The sequence below is a fragment of the Vipera ursinii genome, assembly GCF_947247035.1.
Source record: "Vipera ursinii genome assembly, chromosome: 12".
In the NCBI taxonomy this organism is placed as follows: domain Eukaryota; kingdom Metazoa; phylum Chordata; class Lepidosauria; order Squamata; family Viperidae; genus Vipera; species Vipera ursinii.
In genome coordinates, this window is record NC_139525.1 from 9,362,739 (window position 1) to 9,388,069 (window position 25,331).

The following is a 25,331-nucleotide window of genomic DNA, read 5'->3' on the forward strand; positions in this document are numbered from 1 at the left end:
TAGACTTAGTCAAATGTTTCCCAAGGGATTTTTGAGCACCCTTTACAACTCTTGCTGTTCTGTATCTTGTGCCTCCCCAGTGTTGAAACCGTCGCAAAATAAATGCAATGTTGTGTACGCCACAAGAGGGCTTTGGCAAAGCCGGTGGAACAAGCTGCTGCAATTCAATAAATACACAATCCATCCAAGGGCATGGTCATGTTATCTTAATACTTAAGACCCGAGAGAATTAGCTTATTTTGAATTGCTTTTCTTGGACAGAATTATGCTGAAGACAGGACCAAGTTAAGTTTCTCATCTTAAGAGTGAAGTCTTGGTCCCTGAGAAATGCATCGTTATTAGCGGTCCAAGTAATTGCAGAGATAATCCCTTATTCAAATCCGATGAATGTCACGGGCAGGACATTTCAGTAGCCGAAGTCAAACCACAAAATCCTCAAAATGTATATTTTATGTCTGCAACTCTCTCTCAGCAACTTGAACAAGTTATCAGATTTGTTGGAAGTTTGCAGGGAGGGGCCATAGCTCAGCAGAACGGTGCCTGTTTTGTAGTTATGAGGCTTGGAGCTTATTTTTTAGCTCTTCCAAGTAAAGTGAAAAATGCTCTAGGATGGAGTCCTGTATTCCTATTGTCAGCCCAGTATAAACCAGATATAGGTGTGTGCCCTAACTAGCATAGCCAGAATCATGCGAGTTACAGTTCAAGGCTAGACAATGATCATATGAAGCTGTGATCTGAGTTGACTGGAATTTTCCAAGTTCAGGAAAAGAGTTATTTGTGGTAGGATACTATGCAGCCTGGACTTCATAAAAACAAATGTCTGTATTGCAAATTATAAGAAAGAGATCGGTATAAGAAATAGACCAACTGCTTTGTAGGACACACAATAGAATATTTGATATGAATCGATCATATAAACTAACTAGCAAAGCGTCAGGTTGCCCACTATTCAGCAAATGCCAATTGCCGCACGAGACAAAATTATTCTGAATAACAACAATCGTAACCTTTGTCAACGTTTCCTTTTAATTCTTCTAGGCTTAATTGAAAAAATACACAAACCTCACACTTCTTAGAGATTTTCCATTTTCCAAGAGATCTGACGGTATACAGATTGAATAAATAAGACTGCAAAAAACCATTTAATTCTCACTTCAAAATATTTGAATATTGTATAAAAAACCTAGAACCATAGATTCCTCTAAGTCTGACACACAAAGCTGATAGGATTCAGCATTCAGTTTTGCAACTGTGGCCCAACCAGTTAAATTTGACCCACTTTCTATAATGTTTTATCTTCAATTATCTAAAGATGCGCTTGGATTATGTAGATGGTATCTAATTGCAACACCACAAAGCAACTGTGTCTTTGCATCGTAAGTAAGAGTTGTGCGATTCTGGGAGAAAGATGCATCGGTTTTAAAATGTTGCAGACAAGTGAGCCATTTATGTTCCTGCAGGGGAAAAAAAATCTTTTAAAATCATTTATACAGAAGACTAAATCCAAAGTGCTATATAAAAGAACCGTCAGTTGAGTGTCTTCTACTGAAAGGCTTTTAAAAGATTTTTCTTTCCTGCATCCATTCTGTATCCCCCCAAAGGGCGATATTATTCTCTCTCAATAGGTCAGTCGGCTTATTCAAGCTCCCTCTTGTGTTTAAAGACTTCCTAGCATGGAAATTATTTTAGGCATCTCCTGGTAGACAATAAAAACCTTGAAACTGACCTCTCTCTCAGTGAAATCCACCAGAGTTCTGAGGATCTTTGAAATCGTTAAAACCTACCTTGCAAGTACGCAGAATTCTACTGCCCAAGGACTACAGTGATCATAGATTTCCTTTGGAAAACAGGAATGACAAAACACGTGGTAGGAATACATGCAGTCACAAATTTAGGCCCTTAATCTTTGCTCAACTACTAGAAAAGGCCATTATTCCAAGACCCGTGTTTCACAAACGTGGCGATTTTTAAGACACGTTGGTATAGTGGCTGGGGAATTCTGGAAGGCAAAACCCTCGTTCCTTAAAAAGTTGCCAAGTTTGAGAAACGCTAATTTCTTGTTGCCTTGGTTCAGGTCAGGAGATCAATGATTTGCCGTGAAAGCAAGGCTGCCTTTAACTCTGGAGATTCCAAGTTGTCAGAATATCAAGCTGGTTTGTTTCCTCCGATAGTCCCATAAAGCTAGAGGACGGAGTTTTTCAAGGTGAAACACAGTCCTGCATGTTCTTAGAAACATATGATGAGCCTTGGTGGCGCCTACAATGATAAGCCCCGATGGTGGTCAGAATGCAGTACTGCAGGCCAACTCTGCCACCGCCAGTTCGATCCTGACAGGGCTGAAGGTTGACTCAGCCTTCCATCCTTCTGAGGCTGGTGAAATGAAGGCCCAGACTGATGGGGGCAACATGCAACTAACGCTTCTACCTTGTAAACCACCCAGAGAAATGTTGTACGTACTACAGGGTGGTATATAATTCTAAATGCTATTGCTATAAACACTCGTTAGGACAGTGTACGTTTTTACGGCACGGAGTTCTACCTAAGATCTATGAAAGATGTCTCAGGCCAAGAAAGCTTCCGCTATTCAATAATGCATGCATTTATAGGGATTTGGGGGCTTGGGGGGGAATAGGATGAGTCTATGAGCTAATGCCATTATCCCACGGATAAAATGGCAAGAGCCTCAGGAGAAAGCAGACCTAAAGCGTCATATCTTTCCGCTCCGTATCCATTCCTATAAAGGGCAACAAAGTTCAGGCAAATTCTGCCCTTTTCACTCTTGAGCTAAAGTTACTCCTCCAACGCAGGGCGAAAGGGAACCTATCCAGCTCCCTCTTCACCCTGCAACCCACCGCTCGAGAGTTCTGACAACCAGAGAGTTGAGACCATCAACACAATTCCACTCCCGTGATTCACAAGCAGTTGCTACCAAGACTTGAATTTATCTTAACAGCTGCAAGTGCCGGACTCTAATCCTGCCGCCATCCCACCAGAGAGAAGCCAGTTTTACTTCGACCGTCTTCGCAGGGCTACCACGAAAGATCAATTTTCCTTGACAGGCAGCCCTGCCACGTCTTCCAGGCCTCCAGTCAAGACGTGGAGGACTGCAGAGAATCCCACACAGCAGTCAAAAGAGTTTCCACAGATTATTCCAGTAATCCTGTAGCATAAACAAACACTCGGGATGAGTCCAAGGGGCTGTTGTTCTCGGGCACTGACTTTGCTAGGAAGCCAGGAAGAAGCAGCCATTTCTAGATGGCAGTTATTTCAGGATATGCTCTCATCCCATCCTGTGGACCTGCTTGCTTCGGTGGTCTGCTAGGAGGCGCAGGAAGTTCTCTTTGACACTTCATGAGAAGATGAACGCAAAAGCAGATGCTAGGGGGGGTCCTTCCACAGTAAGGTGTCTAGCTTACGCCAGTAAAGGTGGGGGGGGGAAATGTCGTGGGAGGGAAGGGGAATTCTGCAGATTCTGGAATCTCAGCCAGGGATCGAGTGCATCCTGAAGATTAATCCAACTTCCCTCCTGTATCGAATAAAAAAGGAGGAACAAACGGGGGTGGGGTGGGGGGGAAGGGCTACTGGTGGTGTTTCTAGGTGCTACTTTGCAGGCATCCAAAAAAATAATTAAAAAGGCAAGTCAGGAGGCTGAATGCTTCGGTGGGCTAACCGGGCACTGGAGGAACCAAGCGGGAGAAGGCCGGAGCACCAGCAGGTGGAAAGGCAGATTGGTCAGGATTCCTAAGAAGCCATGCCAAGCAAGAACCCACCGACGAAGCCTCCGGACAGCAGAACGTTCCTCTTCAGAAAACTGACGGCCTGGAGTGAGAAAGGAAAAGTTTACAAGGGCTGGGCTTGGGCTCTTTGTACTTCCGCTGCTAGAGCGTTTAAAAGTCCTCGCCAATCAGTATTTCTTTGGGAACAGCGGGGAGATAAAATGACAAAGTAAAGCACTTGGACCAAAAGCAGCACTCAGCAAAACTCTCCTGCTTCCAGAATTGGCTTCCCTCGTTCAACTTAGAAAATGCCTCAACTCTTTTGCAGTTTGGGACCCTTTAGGTAAACTTTAGTGACATTTTTTTAGCGTGTCGGGCGAACCCTGCTGTTCTGGTTCACAAACCATCATTTGCACTTGAGCAGCTGCTGCAGAACCAACGTTTATGGTTTCTCCAAAATTCTGGGGCTTAAACAGGCTGAGGTTTGACACGTGTAAGTCCTGTCTAATAACCCGACTTGATCAGCTCATGGAAGACTTACGGTAGCAGGTGAAAAGATAAGATCCCAAAAAGTCAGCAAAGGGAATTGAGCAAAACTACTGGCAGTTGTCTAATCTAGCGGATTCCTCAAAAGGTGATCTAACAGGCCACGTGTCACCTAGCAGAGCTTTGTCAAAGTTGCCTGGAGGAGGAGGTGATGGTGTAAGGGTACACAGATTTGGGAAGGAGATTTTTTTTTGAAACTTTGTTAAGGTTATTTATTCACTGACATGTGGAACAGCTTGCCACCAGAAATCGTGGGCGCTCCATCACTGGAGATTTTTAAGAAGAGACTAGATAATCACCTGTCTGAGACGGTATAGGTTGTCCTGCTTGAGCAGGGGGCTGGACTAGAAGACCTCCAAGGTCCCTTCCAGCTCTATTCTCTATTCCAGGGGTCTTCAAACTTGGCCCTTTTATGACTTGTGGACTTCAACTCCCAGAATTCCTCAGCCAGCTTTGCTGGCTGAGGAATTCTGGGAGTTGAAGTCCACAAGTCATAAAAGGGCCAAGTTTGAAGACCCCTGCTCTATTCTATGTCTGGGTATCTTGCCTTTATGCTAGAGAAAACTGTGCCACCGATATTCAACGACTGTGTAACTGTTGCTTAGTTAGGAAGGAAAGCAAAGTCCTGGGAGGATTGCAGACTGCTCACCCTAATTCTTCAGTTCAACCTTCTCTACTGCACAATTATTCCGTTTTTTTTTTGCTACACCCCAGCAGTCAGTCCTCCAAGCCCACCTTTTCACGGGCTTGGCCTTCAGCCTCACCTCATCAAATTGACTCTTCATCTCTGGCGCCAGCTTGCTGGAGGTGCTACCGGAAAACTTCAGGTGTTTCTTAGCTTTGGTTACATCTCGCTCCACCATCTTCCAGTCGATTTTGATGTATCCTGTGTGGTTTGCAAGCTGGAGCGGGGGGGGGGGGGGGAGGGGAAGGTTTCATGAAGCAAAGGTCTGCAGGTAAAGCCAGGGTTTCCTGGACAATTTGCTCACTTCCCTAGTTGACTCACTTCATGACAAAGGAAGAAAGGCATGCAAGGCGGACATTTTCTGCCCAGGAAGAAGCAGGACGACTGCAGATCAGGATCTCAAATCCCTGACCCTTGCCGGCAGCTCCAAAGGATGCCACCATCTCTATCTAATCAAAGTGCAAAACTGGCTGCGGTATGAACGACAGCAACTGTCCCGATGTGATTGAACTACAGGAAGAGCCACGTGTAGCCTGTTCCTCATCTCTACAAGCAAAGATGTCCTATCGGGAACAGCAGGGTATCCCATGACATACAGTAGCATGAGGCTGTCCCTGGCCTGAATATGTCTATAAAGAAGTTCTGCAGTCAAAGGGGAGTACGTCAGATCTGAATGGGCCACAGTACGTCCAAGACAAAATGCAAGGGACGTGAGGCTCCGTTAAACTATCCTAATGACTATCAGTACTGAGATAAAACCTGCTGAAGACAGATCGGATGCCCCCTATGCTGCCTGCCCACCAATCGCAAGCCCAAGCACAAACCCACCTGAAGCAGGAAGAAGCCCCCGCCCACTGCTGTCGCTGCTAGTTTGCCCACCTTCTGGAAGATGAACCCGGTGCACCTGCGAATCCAAAGAGAGAGTGTCAAATAAAACCATGCTAGATGAGAGTCAGTTTGATGTCGTGGTTCAGAGCAGCCGCAGAGAACCCAGGAGACTGAAGTTCCATTTTAGGCATGAAAAGCGGGCCAATCACCCGGAGTTCCACCTTAAGCATGAAAACTAACTGGGTGATTTTGGGCCAGTTAGGAGGAGATAGTGAGTTCTACTCCTGCCTTAGGTATGAAAGTTGGCTGAGTGGCTTTGGGCCAATCACCAGGAGACTGGGAATCCTAGTCCCGCCTTAGCCATGAAAGGCGGCTGGGTGACTTTTGAGCCAATCACCAGGAGACTGGGAGTCCTAGTCCCGCCTTAGCCATGAAAGGCGGCTGGGTGACTTTTGAGCCAATCACCAGGAGACTGGGAATCCTAGTCCCGCCTTAGCCATGAAAGGCAGCTGAGTGACTTTGGGCCAATCACCAGGAGGCAGTGAGTTCTAATCCTGGCTTGGGAATGAAGCCATCTGTCACCCATCATTCAATCCAAGGACAGCCAGCACACAGAACAGCCTCACCATCCTGTGACGCCTCCAATCGCCAGCTGGGTGGCCACGTTGTATTTTTCTTCACTGGAAGTTGAACTCGGCCCAAATAGTTTGCGCCACCACGGTTGATTCTTTGTGTATTCAGCCAGGTCCAGCACATCATCATCACTATTCTGCCTCCCTGAAAAAATCAGGGTGAAACCATAAGGTGATTACAGAAAAAGAAAATAAAATGTCTGTGACTGACAGGAGAGGGAAGTTTACTCTGCAGCAATAATGCAATAAAGAAGCAAAATGGCAGACACTACTTTCACAGATGCAACTCACACCCTGCTCTCATCCGTGGATTGTTCCCCATAATTTATTGAGTAAATGAAAAATGACATCATTTGCAAAAAAAAAGCAATGGTTTGCCTCACTGGCAAAAATATTAATGAATCATAATCAAATCACAAACAAGCCAAGCATATTTTAGCCTAGCTTATTTTAGCGATGTTGATGCAATGGTCAGAATGCAGCACTGCAAGCTAATTCACTGCTGTCAGGAGTTACAAGGTCCCTATTATGTCTGTCTGTAAATGTATGAATTTAATAGAGATGAATCTATTAACAGAGGAGCTTGTAGAACTGCAATAAATAAGTTGACTTATTTCATAGGCTCCTCTAAATGGGACTTTCCATTTCTAACATTGTGCATCTGTTTCTGTTAAACATGTTCAATTATTATCCTCTTAAATAACAACAATGCCTGCAATTGTATTGGGCACAAGGTCCCAGTATTATAGACTGGTATAGAAAAGAACTTTTCATCTCAACTTCCTTTCAGAAAGTGTTAGCTCATAACAAAACAAAAAAATGCAAGCCAAGGGGACAGAGAAAAATCCAGAAATGCTGAATACTTAATGAGGACCAACTAAATAGCTCAAGTGCACAAATGTTTGTGTTCTCCAGAACACAATTCATAAGGTACAATTAGTTGTTGTTGTTTTTGTACAGAGTTTATTTGTATCCACTAACATGGAATGCAAATATATTAATGACCAGAATGGAAACACAAGTTTCATTTTTTTGAGAGCTGAATGCAACGAAATTTCATTTTAATGTATGCTGATTAGTGTACATTTAAAGATTCTATTCTATTTCTCTTCTCTATTCTATTCCTATTCCATTCCTGTTTTTATTTTATTCCATTTCTATTCTATTCTATTCTATTCTAATTCTAATTCTATTCTACTCTATTCTTTCCTGTTTCTGCTATTCTGTTCTATTCTATTCTATTCTATTCTATTCTATTCTATTCTATTCTATTCTATTCTAATTCTATTCTATTCTAATTCTATTCTAATTCTATTCTATTCTATTCTAATTCTATTCTAATTCTATTCTAATTCTATTCTATTCTATTCTAATTCTATTCTATTCTATTCTATTCTATTCTATTCTATTCTAATTCTATTCTATTCATTCGCTACTTTGCTTTCCAAAACATTACATCTAAAACTATGTGTACTGAAAATGAATGTAAACTGAAATCCAGAAATGTCTGAAACTATAAAAGGAATCACTGTCTTTTAGTTTAGAGTTACTATTAGCTAAAGATTACAGCTTTTGAGCTGTTTTGCACTGTGCTTGTTTTCACTGAGGTTTCAATAAGAAATTTAGCTGCGATAAATCTAAATGAGCATGTCCTAAAATTTGTCAGAGTTCTTGATATTGATCTCATTGCCACACTTTTTAATGGTTTTAAACTTGCAGTATTGTTTGTTGCAAGTGACCTAATGTATTGTTATTTTTGTATTTCTTGCTATGCATGTTTCCTTCCCTCTGTAGTGTCTCAGTTTTTTAAAAATACACTTTGGTACATTTCTGCCAAAGAGAAAATTTATATAAAAAAGAAAAACGTTTAAAAAAAGGAAAACACTAGAGAAAAAGTAGGCGCAAAGGAATAACAGGGGAAAAAATAGGTGTTCTGAAGAATTTGGAAGATTGCACATTCTTTTATTCTGCTTTGGTCTGTCGCTATTAAAGATGTTACTCAATCATGGATTTTGAACTGCTTCCCACAATCTACTTTCAAGTTGCAAAACCACAAAGAGACATATTGAGAACCTCTGCTTTCTAACAGAACTTAAGAGAAGAACAGACTTGGAAGGGACCTTGGAGGTCTTCTAGTCCAGCCCCCTAATCAAGCAGGAGACCCTATACCATTTCAGACAAGTGGCTGTCCACTCTTCTCATAAAATCCTCCAGTGATGGAAGACCCACAACTTTTGGAAGCAAACCATTACACTGATTAATTGTTCTGGCTGTCAGAAATTTCTTCTTAGTTCTAGGTTGCTTCTCTCTTTAATGAGCTTCCACCTTACTACTTGTCCTGTCCTCTGGTGCTACGGAAAATAGGTTCTCTCTCTCTCTCTCTCTCACACACACACGCACCTTTGTGGCAGCCCCTCAAACATTTGCACACCATCATGTCACCTCTAGTCCTTCTTTTCTCTAGACTAGCCATGCCCGATTCCTGCAAGCGGTCTTCATATGCTTAGTCTCCAGCTAAATCATACGAAGAGCCCGTAAGTTAGTTGAGTGGAGAAATTTTCAAGAGCAGTATTTTTTTTAGTGCAGCCAAGGCTGTGTAAACCGATACCTAGGATGCAGCTATGGTACGTCAGATGCCCCATTTATACACAGAGATGAGTAACATTTGATCATCAGTCACACACTCTGAAGGAAACACACTGGGCAGGACTTTCTGAGCAATCCCTTTTGAGCCCTGCCCCCCCCCCAGGAAAATGTACATATAAATGAGTAAAATGAATTTCTGAAAAGGATAGGGCTGGGTTGATGCAAAGGACAGCAACATCTCACCAAGAATGGCTTTTTTTAAAAAATCCCATTTATATCCCGCCCTTCTCCGAAGACTCAGGGCGGCTTACAATCTAAAGCACAAACCAATGTGCTTAGCAATAGCCTTCATTCTACGTATATGCCTGCTTATTAGGGCTTTTGCCCCCCCCCAAGCAGCATTATTACAAAGTCAGCTTATTGCCCCCAACAATCTGGGTCCTCATTTTACCTACCTCGGAAGGATGGAAGGCTGAGTCAACCTTGAGCCTGGTGGGATGCGAACCTGCACTAACCTGTGCTTAGATTGTAAGCCGCCCTGAGTCTTTGGAGAAGGGTGGGATATAAATGGGATTAAATTAAAATTAAATTAAAATTAATTGCAGGCAGCTGGTGTTACTTAAAGAGGCATTAGCCCACTGCTCCACCAAGGCTCTTCTTTTGAATCACTAAGGAAAGTACACCGTTTTATTTTTTACTGTACAAGCCAAAAGGATGAGCGGGGAGCGAAATAAAAGCAAAGTGAAGGCTTTTGTTATTTCCAGCTACAAATCTGATAGCCGAGTTGAAACAGACTAAGAATGAACTGGGCTTTAGGGCAGTCCTGAACTGATGGCGGCTGCTGCTTCTTCCCAATTCCAACTCCACTTTGGATGTGGCAAAGCCACAAGCAGGACGTCACAGCTCTGGTTCAACACAACTGATATTAAATACGCAAGACCTGTATAAAGGAAACCTAGAACTCCTAGAACTGCAGCAGTGGTTTCTAAATGGTTTGATCCAATTATCCCTTTTCCTGGTCTCCAATACTGTCATTACTCCCAACACGCGCGTGTGCACACCCACAGACTTGCCCTTTAGGGCAACTGCCTACAATTTAAGGACGGCTGCCCTACAGAGTTATGGTGAGGGTTAAATGAGTTGGGGAATGTTCTGAGTTGCCATGAGAAATCTCTGGGCAATTAAATAAATGCAAAAAAACCCCCACCCTCCCTGGATGCTTAATGTTGATGTTGTACAAATGTACAAAATAAAGTGGGATATAGTTTTATATATGTATATGTATATAATAAATAATATTAAACCTTTATTGTCAAAGTACAACATGTGTATATTGAGATTAGCTGAGCCTCCCCCTGTGCTCTCTCCCCCCAACACACAGTGACAACAAACCCTCCATCCCACCACACTATGTGAACCAACTGCATCACACACCGGCCTCCCAAGTCAATTCTGCATAAGATTATGTCCCATTTAAAAGCCTAACAGCCCACGGATAAAAGCTATTTTTCAGCCTGTTGGTACGGCTGGCTATATTCCTATATCTCCTACCGGATGGTAGGAGAATAAAGAGATACCGTCCAGGGTGTGAGTCGTCCCTGAGAATCTTCCTCACTCTTCCAAGGCAACGAGCCCTGGCGAGGTCATCCAGTGGTGTCAGGGAACAGCCCACAATGTCTTGTGCTGTGCTCACTACCCTCTGTAATACTTTCCTGTCCATGGCTGTATATGTATATGTATATGTATTTTTAATCCCATTTATATCCCGCCCTTCTCCGAAGACTCAGGGTGGCTTACAATCTAAAGCACAAATCAATGTGCTTAGCAGTAGCCTTCATTCTATGTATATGCCTGCTTGTTAGGGCTTTCGCCCCCCCCCCCCAAGCGGCATTATTACAAAGTCAGCTTATTGCCCCCAACAATCTGGGTCCTCATTTTACCTACCTCGGAAGGATGGAAGGCTGAGTCAACCTTGAGCCTGGTGGGACTCGAACCTGCACTAATTGCGGGCAGCTGGTGTTACTTAAGGAGACATTAGCCCACTGCTCCACCACTTACTATATTAAGTAAACATTAGTGGAGAGAAGCTTTTTTTTTTTAAAAAAAAAGGAAAATAGTAAGGTGATTCCAAATAAACTATTAGGCAGATCTCAGAGTAGCACAAGCTTCAAATTTAGGACAATTGTCTACTTCAGTGTTTTTTTTTTCTCCAACCCGGCAACTTTAAGACAGGTGGACTTCAACTCCCAGAATTGCCCAGCCAGGGATTGATTTTTTTTTAAAAAAGTAATAATTATACTAATAGTAATAGTATACTAGTAATAATAGCATAATAAAAGCAATACTAGCAATACTAATTTCGATGCCCCTCTAGAACCATCCCTGGAAATGGATTTCCTCCAGCAGCTTTCAAGGGAAACCGCCCTGATTCCATTCCCTGCCCCTCGTGGCATCTTCCTGACACCCCTGCAAGGTAGGACCAGCCAGCAAGGGGTAGAGGCGCGCCTCCCTCCCTCCCAGAGGCCGGGGAAGATGGGTAATGGAGTCCCAACAGGTGCAGAACGCAGCAGCAAAGCCAACCCACCTCCAAGGGACTCCTTCCTCAAGGGGAGGGGGGAGGAAAGCCTAAGGGGGCGGAGCCAGCCGAAGACCCTCCTCCCTCTCCCGCGGTGACGTCACTCCTTTACACCCCACCCTACCCCACCCCAAACGGGAAAGGGGCCGGCGGGAGGCCCTCACCTGGCATGGTGGTGTAGAGGCGGCGCTGCTGCTGCTGCGCCCGCTTCCTGCGCTTGGCCTCCTGCTCGAGGCGGATGAGGGACGAGCACGAGTGGGCCTCGCGGCCGTAGGGCGGCCCTACTTCCTCCTCCTCCTCCTCTTCCTCCTCCCCCCCCGGGTAGGCGGAGCCCTCCATCGCGCTCCGGCGGGCGCATGCGCGCTTTTGCCTGCGCCTGGAGGGAGCGGAGTAGCACGCGCCGCCCGGCAAGACGCGGCGCTTTTTGTTTTTGTTTGGGGTTTTTTTGGTGGATCACCTCCTAGGCGACGGCCTCGTGGGCGGCGCTTGACGTGGGTGGGGTTGTGGCGTCATCGGGCTGGGCTCCGCCCCCTCGGGGCTAGGAAAGCGGGGCTGAAGCCGGATCTGGGCGACATGGTGTCTCTGAGCGTGTGCAGAGTTGTTGTTGTTTTTTTCTCTCTCTCTTCACCGACCTGTGCCGCTGAATGCCCTCCTTAACTGTGCAGCAGCCTCACTGAACTAGCTTGGCTCAGAGCATATTATTATTATTATTATTATTATTATTATTATTATTATTATTATTATTATTATTATTATTATTATTATTATTATTATTATTATTATTATTAGGATTTATATCCCGCCCTATCTCTCTGCATATGCAGAGTTTTTTTTAAAAACTTTGACATGAATAGAATAGAATAGAATAGAATAGACCTTTATTGTCACTTTGAATGTACGCTAATCAGCATACATTAACATGAAATTTCATTGTATTCAGCCCTCAAAAAGTGCCATTAATGTGTGGAATGATTTACGCAATATGTAGAATTAACCAATGCCATCCGATTTCATGAAAGGCCCCAGCCAGATCCAAATAACATCCCACAATATCTACAGGCTGCGGGGGGGGGGGGGGAGTAAATAAGGCAAAGCAACATTCTTTGAAAAAGTTAATTTATTGCAGCATGATGACATTTGCAAGTCCTGGCCTGTGCAACACAAAAAAGATTTTAGTGTCGTATCCTGTGAGAAAGGAAGAATTACTTTATCCTTCTGCAAGGATATCTAACTGTGAATAATACTAATCATTAAATGGGTTTATGGCATCGGGACCTGTTAGTTCCAGGGATGCAGGGCACTTAAGTTGGCTTATTCAACAGCCTGTAAAATAAAGCATGATTGGCTGCCATGGATGGAAAAATCAGATTCTCCGGGAAACTCCTGCTTAATTGTTCTATCATGCTTAGTCAACTAGTTCCTGGCTAGGCTAGAACAGTGTTTCTGAATCTCAGTCACCTTAAATTGTGTAGATTTAAACTCCCAGCATTTTGGGAACTGAAGCCCATCCTTTATGAAGCATGCTAACTGGGGAATTCTGGGAGTCCGAGTCTACCCATCGTAAAGTTGCTGTGGTTGAGAAACATTAACTGGGATGACACTGTGGTCTTTTCTACTGATCAAGTCCACTGATGGCTCACATCATATCCGAACACTGCACCTTTCTTCCCGAAGGACATTTTCAGGGGAATCCACTTTACCACGAGGATCTCCAATGGGACGGTGGACGGGACACATTTCTTAAGTTTGCCCCTCTTTCCTTGCTTGGAGGTTGAGAAACACAGGGGTTGAAAAGTCACTTCTGGAAGGAACAAATCCAGTTGTTTGGTGTCTCAAGGATTGCAGTAGGCTGCGATGCCACAGGAGACCCAGTAATCAGATGTAGCTGTTGGTATTATCGGACAGATCCTACACCAACTACTGAGCAGCCTGTTTACATCAGGATCTGGAGTTTTCTCCACTGCTTTTGGAACAAAAAAACCCCCCAAAACACAAAAAACAACATTCCTGGTTAAAAAGAGAGACCGCTTGGTAGAAGAAAGTCAATGGTTCCTGCCCTGGCATTTCTAGAAAGCTTGTACTAGATGCTGACTTCCTAAGTCCCAGAAGAGATGGTACAGTTCTGAAAAATAACAGCAGTGGATTTTAAAAATATGAATGACAATTTTTTTTCTAGCAAAGTCGGGGTACCAACATTAAGTGCTAGCCTCTTCCTGTAAGCTCATCAGGCTATTCAGCTTGGAAGGAGAAAATAAATCATGACTGCCAATGAACAAGTGTTGCTTGGTCGATTGAAAATCCCTCAAGAGGGTAGATATGTATAAGCTTGATGAACATCTAAAAAATTATGCCTTATTTAGAAGTTGTATGGAAGACACTTCAACAAGGTCTACTTTAACTTTGAAACAGAAAGAGTAGACCACCCCCACCCACACCAATCCCAGCAAATGGACCTGGTGCTTGTGCTTAGAATTCAACAATCTTTAGCCCTTAAATCCAAACTAGATATTTAAATTAAATTTAAAATAAAATCAAGATAAATTCAAATGAAATTAAATCAAGATAAGATCAAAATGCTAACTCAACAGAGATATCAACTGCCTATGTAATCCTCCCCCCTACTCCTGTTCACCCAAACTTCATTCCTTTCCCCAATGGGAAAGGTCTGAGTAAGTGGAATGGCACCTCCATATGTGTTGTTGTTGTTAGCTGCGAAGTTGTGTCCGACCCATCGCGACCCTATGGACAACGTTCCTCCAGGCCTTCCTGTCCTCTACCATCTTGTGGAGTTCATTTAAGCTCACACCTGCTGCTTCAGTGACTCCATCCAGCCACCTCATTCTCTGTCGTCCCCTTCTTCTCTTGCCCTCAATCTTTCCCAGCATTAGGGTCTTCTCCAGTGAGTCCTTCCTTCTCATTAGGTGGCCAAAGTATTTGAGTTTCCACTTCAGGATCTGGCCTCCATATGTAGGAACCCCCAAACCTTGCTGATTTAACCCAGGCCATCTGGAAATTTACAACAGCAGGCAGAATTAACTGGTTCCTGATCTAGAAATTCCAGCATATTGGGCAGCTGGATTCAACTGTACTAACAATCAAAGCTTGCCTGCAGTGGCCCAACCTGGACCATTTCTCAGATTCTCCAGCCAGATTCTCTGGCTACCGAGCAACATATCAGCTCTAGCCATAAACCCACAAGACCATTCTGACATCCCAAGACATAGGACTACCCTCAGAAGGTTGCAAGAGCCAGCCTTTTTCTGTTTGCTTGATGTAAATGCCCATTCTCTCTCAGTACAGAGAACATTACAGATTATCCATCCAGCTTGGAACTCATGGAGTATAACAGTGCTCCATTCAAGTGGTTTAAGAGAGGAAGCATTAATGCACCTGCTCGGCTGTGGTCTGGCAGCCACAGATGAGGTGGGAGGGTCTTCCTTCCTGCTGCAAGAAGAAAGAAGGGTAAGAAGGGGATGCATGATCTGTGGGTCAAGGCTGGCCTGCCTAGCGCTTCCTCAGCTGTGGGGAGCAATGACAGAAACCAAGGGCTGGCTCTTAAACTATCTTTCCCAGGTTGCCACTTTTCCTCATATTGTTCTTAACTGCAGCACTACAGATGGCAAGCGAGAACTTACATTTTTATGAAGGCATCTGGCCAACTTAGGGGAGACAACTAACCTCAGGGTAGAGTAGTGCTTCTTCAAATCTTGAGTGCAGAAAAGTCCAGGAAGAGAGACTTTGAGAGGTTGAAGCCCTCCTAGGTCATCTTCTTCTGCAGCCTTTTTGGTGCTGGCTTTCCAGTTTCAGCCCGAAGAACTGTAGACCATCCCACCGTGTACCAAGAGAAGGAAGACGTGAAAGCTTCTGCTGATCCCATCCCGGTCACCATCATCCTGCTCTGATTCTTGTGACCAGAATGTCAGGACAGAGCCAGGGTATTAGTAGGGCTGCCCAAAGCTTGTGAATTCCCCTTCTTTGGTTAGGCCATCTCTGTTCTTCTTACTCATCCTACTGGGGACAGCCCCTACTATTCACAACTGCTAGCCGAGCATTTCTAAGACACCTCAAAGTGTGATCTTCAAAACAGCCAACAGAAAGAAGCTCGCGGAGTTTTTCTCTTCTTTCATTTTCTGGAAATGAACATGCTTCGTCCTGATGTCGCTGGGGGATTTTCAGGGGTCTGTGGATCAAGTTGGCTTTAAAGTCCTTGATAAATAAAAGGTAAAGTTTCCCCCCCCCCAGCCGCCCGTCCAATCTTCTCCGAGTCTGTGGGGCGGTGTTCACCTCTGTTTCTTAGCCAAAGGAGCCAGCATTATCCAAAAACATTTTCTGTGATCATGTGGCCAGCACCTCTATGCACCAAAGGCACATGGAATGCTGTTACCTTCCCACCCGAACTGGTACCTATTGATCTACTCTCATTTGCATGCTTTCAAACTGCTATTGGGCAGGAGCGGGGGCAAGGAACAGGAGCTCACCCCTTTTCGTGGCGCTCGTGTCTCCAGCCTGGGCTGTCTGCTTTCCAGCTGACAAGCTTAGTGTCTTGAAGTGCTGAGCCATTGCACTCCTTCCTTGATAAGTACATCTGATAAATAAATGAGTGTTGGATAGCGGCTTCAAGAGCACTACGGGCAGCGGTGGGATTCAGCCAGTTTGCACCACTTCGGCAGAACCGGTAGCTAATTTTTTTTTGTGTTGCCCTGCCTGATTAGACTTCATTTCCCAGAATTCAGCAAAAGTGGCTGGGGAATTCTGGGAGTTGAAGTGCACATCTCTTCGAGTTGTCAAGGTGAGAAACTGTTTGAATCAAATGAGACGTAGCTCCCAAGGTTTCTGAGGGAGACAGAGCATCTCCTGAAGCCACATGCTTTTTTTTAATAGGGCTATGCTCCAGCCTAACGGACTGGTTAATCTGACCTGAGGTGAAACAGTTGGAAGCGGTTACATTTATTTGATTCCATCTGGTTCAGAAAGTTGATGTGATCCGGAGACGCAGGTGAATCGTGCTCAAATTGAATTTTTAACTTGACACTGCATTTAATCCCCCTTTTTAAGCTGCTATTTATCAGAAAGGGGAAGGTAATGCTTGGAGAGGTGCGGCGGGATTCTTAATTAAATTATGCATCATACAATACCAGACAGGGAAGAGGGAGGAACTTTGTTTGCCACCTCTGCCCTTGACAGCTCTCAATTCTTGGGAAGATTTGATCACTTGTTCTTGGTGAGCTTTGCTGGCTGGAAAAATAGTACACGATGTCCTCGGCTTACAACAATTCATTTGTTGACCACTCAAAGTTACAGCCACCCTGAGAAAAAAGTGACTTAGGACCTTTTTTTCACACTTACGACCATTGCAAAATACCCATGGTCTTGTGATCAAAATTCAGACCCTTGGCAACTGACTCGTATTTATGACGGCTGCACACTCCCGGGATTGTGAGATACCCTTTTACAAACCTCTGACAAGCCAAGTCAATGGGGAAGCCAGTTTCACTGAACAGCCGTGTGACTAACTTAATAACTGCAGTGATTCATTTAACAACTGTGGCAAGAAAGGTACCATACCACGGACCAAAACTCAGTTAACAACTGTCTCAGCAACAGAAATTGGTTGGTCAGTCAAGGTCTACTTGTGTCTGCCATGCCGTGCTTCCATGCCTGAATTTAGAAAAAAACACATATCAGACTATTTTCTGCCTGAAAAAACTGGTTCTTAGAACTGAAATTCACTGGATGAGTAAAACCGCATTCAACTGAAAAACACGGGTTTCTCTGTAAAATTGGACATTAGGTTCTATTCCAGAAATGCAACGATTGAGTCACTCATGACACATCCAGGGCTGTGACTTGCGATTTGATTCCCTTTTGTGTTCCTTCAGGGCTGGGCTGAGCAATCGGGGAAATGAGCAAAAATCTGGAGCGAAAATCTTGATGCCCTTGCCCCCTTTTCCTGCTCCTATTGTTGTTATGGCTGCTTCTAACACAGGGAATGACTTTGCTATCCAGTTTTTGCCCAGAAAACAAACAGCAAGCAGACACAAAATGACACATGGATTATTGTGTAGTGGGTCCGACGCAAGGAAGAGACGCCAGCTGGAGTACGTGTTCAGCTCTTTATTGGAAGGGGGTAGCGTACTGGGGAATGAGGGTTACCTGGCCTCCTTAAATACCTAGCCAGGTAAGCGGACAGCCAATGGGCTTGGCCCTAGGTTTCCCGCCGAAACTGGGTTTCCCGCCAAAACCGTTCAGGCCAACGTCCCCTGGTGGCTGTTGCTATGCAGGTGCCTGCATACATAACATGGATGTTGACCCAAAAGTGCTTTTTCAAAAGGCACCTGGACTTTCTTTATTCTTTGAAGACGTTTTGCTTCTCTTCCAAGAAGCTTCTTCATTTCTGGCTCAGTTCAGTTCTCAGAACTGAAGAAGCTTGCTGGATAAGAAGCAAAATGTCTTCAAAGAAAAACAAAAACAAAAATAAAGTAAGTCCAGTTGCCTTTTGCAAATCACCTTTGGGTCAACCATGATCTGGATGATCGAGAATCTCCATAGAGATACCTGGATGATGTTTGCAAAGCTCAACTTTGCAACCGCTTTGCCGTTTCAGAAAGATTGTATGATGGGGGCTGCTAGGCTAGGAATACATTTTGCGATTCAGTAGCTAAAAGGATGGATGCAATTCTTCGCTGAGTTGACAGTCATGTACTACAGGTAATCCTCTATATGTGATTGGTTGCTTAGCAACCGTTTGAAGTTACAATGGGCCTACATTGGTGCTACTTACACTTGGATTCAAAATTCCTATGATCAGGCCCTTCCCTGTAGTCCATTGACCAAGTTTTTGGCTCTCAGAAACACAGCAGCAATTAATTTGTAACCCACCTTATTATTTTTATAAATAACTCGAGGCAGTGTACATATTCAACACACCTTCCTTCTCCTATTTTCCCCCACGACAACCATCATGTATGGATTGTTGAGACTTGCCCAAAGTCACCCAGCCAACATTCATGCCTAAGGCAGGATTCCTTCCTTCCTTCCTTCCTTCCTTCCTTCCTTCCTTCCTTCCTTCCTTCCTTCCTTCCTTCCTGAAAGGCAGGATATAAATATATAAATATTTAGAATTGTTGGCTGAATGGGTTGGTTGGACAAGGAGATACATGAATAAAGGAGGGCATATCTCCAGACTTTTAATAGCTCAGTTGAAAAAAGAGGATTTCGGGAGATATAAACCCGTCATATAAACTTTACTGCCTGGAATCTCTCTCTCTCTTAAGCAACTTTTTTTTTTTCAACTAAGGCTACAGGTGGGATTGTGTTCCATCATCTCCAAAGCCTAGAACTGACGTAGGTGGCAAGGTGCCTTAGGGTGCTTGGCTACCTGGTGTCCTCTCTTTTTTCATCTGTTCGTGGAACATTGCAGGATACAAACTAAGCCATGAGGATTTCCTGTGCTAAAGCTAAGGAAATGGAGAAATCACCTGAAAAAAAATGACAGACGTTATTTTTAATAATAATAAGTTGGAAGGAATCTTGAAGGTCATCTAGTCCAACCCCCTGCTCAGGCAGGAAACCCTATACCACTTCGGGCAAATGGCTGGCCAGTCTCTTCTTAAAAACTTCCAAGGTTGCAACATTCACAGCTTCTGGAGGCAAGTTGTTCCACTGGTTAATTGTTCTAACTGTCAGGAAGTTTCTCCTTAGTTCTAGGTTGCTTCTCTCTTTGGTTAATTTCCATCCGTTGCTTCTTGTCCTGCCTTCAGGTGCTTTGGAGAATAGCTTGACTCCCTCTTCTTTGGGGCAGCCCCTGAGATATTGGAAGACTGCTATCATGTCCCCCCTCGTCCTTCTCTTCATTAAACTAGACATACCCAATTCCAGCAGCCATTCCTTACATGTTTTAGCCTCCAGTCCCCTCTTTTTGACCTCTTTGCTTCTCAGCAGAGTATACTCCATGCATGACCAAGATGAGGTTTTGGAAACCAAGGGGGAAATTGGCAGAGGCCATGGGGTCATTGCTTCGGGCTCCCCAAAAGGGCCCCTCAAATTTTTCTAGGGACTGTCCCATCTGAGTAGTCAGAAACATCAAGTTTCACAAGCCACCTACACTTTCCTGCTTATTATCTGGGGAAATAATACCCAGTATCTGTAACCATCATTCATTCTTCAGGGAAAGAAGCTTGGGGTGGGGGGTAGGGTTTTCTGGTCCTGAATGTGGAACCAGAGACCAAATTAAAAAGATGTTTACTGGCAATCCTATGAAAGAAAGAAATGGAGGGGGATTCTTTCTTTTTTTAAAATTATTCATATTTTGAGTTTTCTCTGGAGTTTTGACTGGTTTCCTTAAACTATTTACGAGAACTATCAAAAGAATGCAAAGAACTGGAACCAGAGAATCAAACTAGGCTTTAAATAAGTGCCAACATGATCACCATCGGCTGTTTTAAATAAATTTCAATAGATTGTCTGTTCGACAAAGCAGTTGGGGGATGAGTTTATCTTTTTTTTAAAAAAAAGAAAGGCCAATCTGTACATTATCTTGATGACTGCAGGAATGGACACCAAGAGACCCTTGGTGGAGCCTTGGTGGAGCAGTGGGCTAATGCCTCCTTCAGTAACACCAGCTGCCTGCAATTAGTGCAGGTTCGAGTCCCACCAGGCTCAAGGTCGACTCAGCCTTCCATCCTTCCGAGGTAGGTAAAATGAGGACCCAGATTGTTGGGGGCAATTAAGCTGACTTTGTAATAATGCCGCTTGGGGTGTGTGTGAAAGCCCTAATAAGCAGGCATATACATAGAATGAAGGCTACTGCTAAGCTTGTAAGCCGCCCTGAGTCTTCAGAGAAGGGCGGGATATAAATGGAATTAAAATAAAAAAAATAAAAAATAAAGAGATCTAGAGAGTCACGGACCAATCACATATTCTTCGCATATCTTCCCTTGCTTATTTTCAGGACTTGTCTGTTGCTTCAGTCCAATTATTCTGGATAGTTAGACACAAACAGACACCCAAATCAAAAACCACATCACTCGAAAAATCCATAAAACCCTCATAAAACTTTTATAAAATGTGCAGCAGTCATGTCCAATAAGAATCAAGCTCACATGAGGTACTAATACTGCCCTATCAAGCCACACCTAGAATACTGCAACCAGTTTTGGTCGCCACAATATAAAAAAGATGTTGCGACTCTTAAAAAAAATGCAGAGAAGAGCAACGAAGATGATTAGGGGCCTGGAGGATAAAACATATGAAGAACAGTTACAGGAACTGGGCATGGCTAGTCTAGTCAAGAGACGGACCAGGGGTGACATGAGATAGCAGTGTTCAAATATTTGAGGAGCTGTCACGAAGAGGGGGACAACCTATCTTCCAAAGCACCCGAAGACCAGACCAGGAACAACGGATGGAAACTTATCAAGGAGAGAAGCAACCTAGAACTAAGAAGAAATTTCCTGACAGTTAGAACAATTAATCAGTGGAACAACTCACCTCCAGAAGTTGTGAATGCTCCAAAACTGGAAGTTTTTAAGAAGAGATCGGACAACCATTTGTCTGAAATGGTATAGGGTTTCCTGCTTGAGCAGAGGGTTGGGCTAGAAGACCTCCAAGGTCCCTCCCAACTCTGTTATTCTATTCTGTTCTGTTCTGTTCTGTTCTGTTCTGTTCTGTTCTAGTCTAGTCTAGTCTAGTCTAGTCTAGTCTAGTCTAGTCTAGTCTAGTCTAGATAAGTGCAAGGACCAGACGTAGGTAACTTTTTCCAGGGCTGTTATAACTTTGAGTGGCCACTAAAAGAATGGCTATAATTCAAGGACTATCTGTATCCAGATTTAAGCTCTGACTGTAAAGGATTTGGATAAGTAACTTTATCTAGTACCCTTTTGCAAGTTTGGTCTGAGGTTCCCTGTTCCTCATCTATTATCTAGGGATAGCCGTCACATCGAACCAATAGGGACAAGGGTAGAAATGATGACCTCATCACACAACACCATGCCTTATTAGCTTGTGTCAGACCCAGGATGGGCCAAGGCAGTTCCAACATTTGTGTGATAAAGTAATGTAAAGTAAAGTTACTTTATGGACCTTGTTGTTTATGGACCCTGATGTTCCAACCATTTACGGTAACTTCCTTCCAACCTGATCATTAGACCTTTAGAACACAGCTTTACAAATTGTGTCTAATCTGCTGTTTTCCCTCCTTCCTTTCTTGCCTTGTCTTTTGGACTGTAAAACTAAAAAAGTCCAAGGCCCTTCTGTCACTAGTGATTTATAGCAGCTTGCACCAGCAGCTCTTGGTTGTGGCTTTGTCAACCCTGTCATTGTTATTGTTATTTTGGGGACAGGGTCTGGCAAAATGTTGCAAGTCTTTAGGGAGGAAATGACTTTGGACTCGCCTGACAGATTATCTCTAAGGTTGTGTAGCTCAAAACAAGGGCATACGTTTTCTACACCAATCTGTAACACTGGGATTCTTTTTGACATAAACCAGAAGACCAAAAAGAACAATGCTCCACGTTGTTTTAACACGTCCCCATCCTGGGACTGCGTAATGCGTCTGTTTTGCGTAGGAATACAAAATCTTTTTGTCCTATACAGTTAAGAACCAAGGTATGCTTTTAATACAAGGAGTTGTGTTTCCACCGTCATTTTAACATGAGCATGTGATTTACATAAAACTTTGAATGAATCATCTCACATCACCCATTGCTGAGTCTGAAGGAGGAAAAAGGGGTTTTGATCAAGTAAAAAGTGAAAAGATTGTGAGGGAAATTCCTCATTTCTCTTCTGTCTCTGTCTGAGGAATGACTCAAAAACCCCTGTTAATTCCAGACCCAGATGTTTCCTTGCTAGGGACCAAATGGGCAAAACAACATCTGTGAAATTTCCAATTGTGTTGACTGCATTTACAAAATAAACACCTTTTGAGAGCTCTGACCTAGGAAGCAGGAGTGTGGAGGAAGTGGGTTTTCTAACCAGCAGATAGAATTTCTGCATAGCGGTGGCCTTGGTAAACTCAGCCCAATCCCACATAATCTTCCAGAGACTGCAAAACATGTAGAAAAATTCAGTAATTCAGCCCAAAGGAGAGAATATCTTTTAAGACTGAAGAAAGGGGAAATCGGGTATGTCAAAAACCCACAAGCTGTTGATTCTTGGAAACAAAGGATCATAAAAAACCCCAAACCAATCAAATCAAAAGAACATCTCTGTTCTCATGATGGCCAATCCATGTAGGAAGACTCTAGAAACCATCTGTAAACAGATACAGAAGTAGAAGCAATGAGAAGTTCTGCAAATTACAGCTGGATCTGGGGAGAGAACACCAGAGGTGGGGGGAGAGAGAGAGAGGGAGAGAGAGATAAAGGATGCCCTGCATAAGCAATTGAAGAGATATCATATTGTTGAGGGGATGCAGTGGCTCAGTGGGTTAGGATGCTGAGCTTGTCGATCAGAAGGTCGGCAGTTTGGCAGGTCGAATCCCGAGTGCCACATAGCAGAGTGAGTGCCTGTTACTCGTCCCAGCTTCCGCCAACCTAGCAGTTCGAAAGCACGTAAAAATGCAAGTAGAAAAATAGGGACCACTACGGTGGGAAGGTAACAGCCTTTGGCGTCCAGTCATGCTGGCCACATGACCACGGAGACGTCCTCGGACAAGCGCTCACTCTTCAGCTTTGAAATGGAGATGAGCACCGGCCCCTAGAGTCGGAAATGACTAGCACACATTTGCGGGGGAACCTTTACCTTTACCTTTACATATTGTTGAAGGAAAAGTCTTCATCATGGTTCAGTCCAAGCTGGGAATAAACAACATGGCGACTGCTTTAGAAAGAAGGTTGTAGTTTATTGAAGAGGAGAGCCAGACAGTAAGATGGCTCTGGAAGAAAAGAGAGCGAGCACATGTAGGGAGTGGGTTTTTATACCTTCTTGAGCCTTTTGTTTGGAGTTGTTCCTGTGGCATGAACTTTTTGCCTGAGTCTGAGTGTGCCTTTCTGGTATTCTGATGGTGGTGGGTTAATCCTATTATGTCCTGTCTTAGAGTTTGGGTGGGGTGGGTAGATTTTAGGTGTCTTTGTCTTCTCAATCTTCTGGCTGGGGCCTCCAACCTTCCTGGATTATTTACATCTGCATTTCTACAGAGCTGGTTTCTGCTTGGGGGAGGGAGACTTGGGGCTATTAAGAAAAACTGGGCATGCTTTTCTGCCTCTTTAAGATCCTTTGAGGAAATGTATTTTTCTGCCCTTTTAATATTTCCTTCTCTGAGCGGGCTGACCTCCTACAATATGGAAGAATCTTGATGGCTGGTTTCTTATCATCTGAGACCATAGGATATGACATAATGGACTTACAGGAAGGCAAATTCTGATTGTTAGAAAACGTTCCTATGGATATGAGCATTTCAACAATAGAACTAGTGGCTGAATGAGATAGAATGATCCTCTGTCTTGATGTGTTCAAGCAGCAGAGGCTGAACAGCAAAGTGTTGGCAATGTTTGGTCTCTATTCCCACCCCATTAATGGCCAGAAAGCATCTCCAATACCTTTTCTTCCAGGAATCCAGAGGCATAGAAACAAACCCAGGTTTACAATATTTACTGAGGACTTCCTAAAGTCAGAATGCCCTTATCTGCACATTCATGCATAACTGTCCAGCCCAAGGTTTAGCTAGCCTGATTAAGCATGTACCAAGTTCCAGAAGAATCAAGGTAGGACATACTGTATACCTGGAACCCATGTTTTATGTGATGGTACCCAAGGATTACTATTCAAATGCAGTTGTTCTCAGTCATCCAGTCACAGTTGTCCCAATGGTGCTCTTTGCAACTGGACTTTTTTGGTTTTTCCTTGAAAATGTTTTGCTTTTCATCCAAGAAGCTAAAGATCAGAATATAACTGAGGAAGCTTCTTGGATGAGAAGCAAAAGGGTTTCAAGGGGAAAAAAAATCCCCAAGAAAGACCAGTTGCCTTTTGGAAAAGCACCTGTGGGCATACCTCTTGATCCTTTTTCATCATGGAGCTCTTGCTTCATCCAGTTCATTAGACTCTGCTTCTTTTGACCATCATGATTTGAGTCTTCTTTAAAAATCATCCTCTCCTCAATGTTGCATAAGCGAAAATCTACATGAGCAATACTTTTTCCCTTTTGGTTGGTAGGTTGATTCGCTTTATTTGATTTTGATGCCCCTCAACTCGAACTGACTCTGTTGGTTGTCTTTTGTACATTTCCATTCACTGAAATAAAGCTAGTTATTGTTACTAGGTGAGGCATTTTATAATGAAAGGCATTAATACGCTGCTACACGTTTCATTAATTAATGCTGTTGTTGTACATGCTAATGTACTCTAATACTTGCCCTAAGCAATGGTTGCACTCAGGAATGTGTCTAATGACTTTTTAAAGCTGTCCAAGTGTGTAGTTATCACTTCATCATGACTTTGCTAAATTCCATCTTTTAATTGCTCATTGTGAGCCAAGGTATTTCTGTTATTGGTCCAGAATCTCCCAACATTCAGTTTCGTGCCTGATCTTGCATTATGAGGGGGGGGAAACTTTTATATAACTGATCAGGTTTCCTCCCTGAAATAAAAACTTTTATATAACTGATCAGGTTTTCTCCGTGAAATAAAATCTTTTATATATCTATGGTGCTGGAGAAGACTCCTGCGAGTCCCTTGGACTGCAAGGCGTTCAAACCAGTCAGTCCTAGAGGACATCAACCCTGACTGCTCTTTAGAAGGCCAGATCCTGAAGCTGAAACTCAAATACT

General features: G+C 43.6%; 1 protein-coding gene across 1 annotated transcript; it reads right to left on the minus strand.

The window, feature by feature from the left end:
- Positions 1 to 932: 932 nt before the first annotated feature.
- Positions 933 to 11,972, minus strand: FUNDC2 (FUN14 domain containing 2). Its single transcript, XM_083371990.1, has 5 exons — positions 11,733 to 11,972; positions 6,402 to 6,552; positions 5,776 to 5,851; positions 5,027 to 5,164; positions 933 to 3,819 (listed from the first exon to the last, which is right to left on the minus strand). The coding sequence occupies exons 1-5, from the start codon at positions 11,905 to 11,907 to the stop codon at positions 3,742 to 3,744; spliced, it is 618 nt and encodes a 205-aa protein (XP_083228116.1). The 5' UTR covers positions 11,908 to 11,972; the 3' UTR covers positions 933 to 3,741.
- Positions 11,973 to 25,331: the final 13,359 nt, after the last annotated feature.

Excerpts from the sequence above, each read along its gene's own strand:
- FUNDC2 (XM_083371990.1), bottom strand. The coding sequence starts at position 11,907 with ATGGAGGGCTCCGCCTACCCGGGGGGGGAGGAGGAAGAGGAGGAGGAG. Across the intron at positions 5,852-6,401 it reads ATTGGAGGCGTCACAGGATG|GTGCACCGGGTTCATCTTCC; the intron begins GTGAGGCTGTTC and ends TTGGATTCGCAG. Across the intron at positions 3,820-5,026 it reads TGAAGAGTCAATTTGATGAG|GCCGTCAGTTTTCTGAAGAG; the intron begins GTGAGGCTGAAG and ends TTCTCACTCCAG.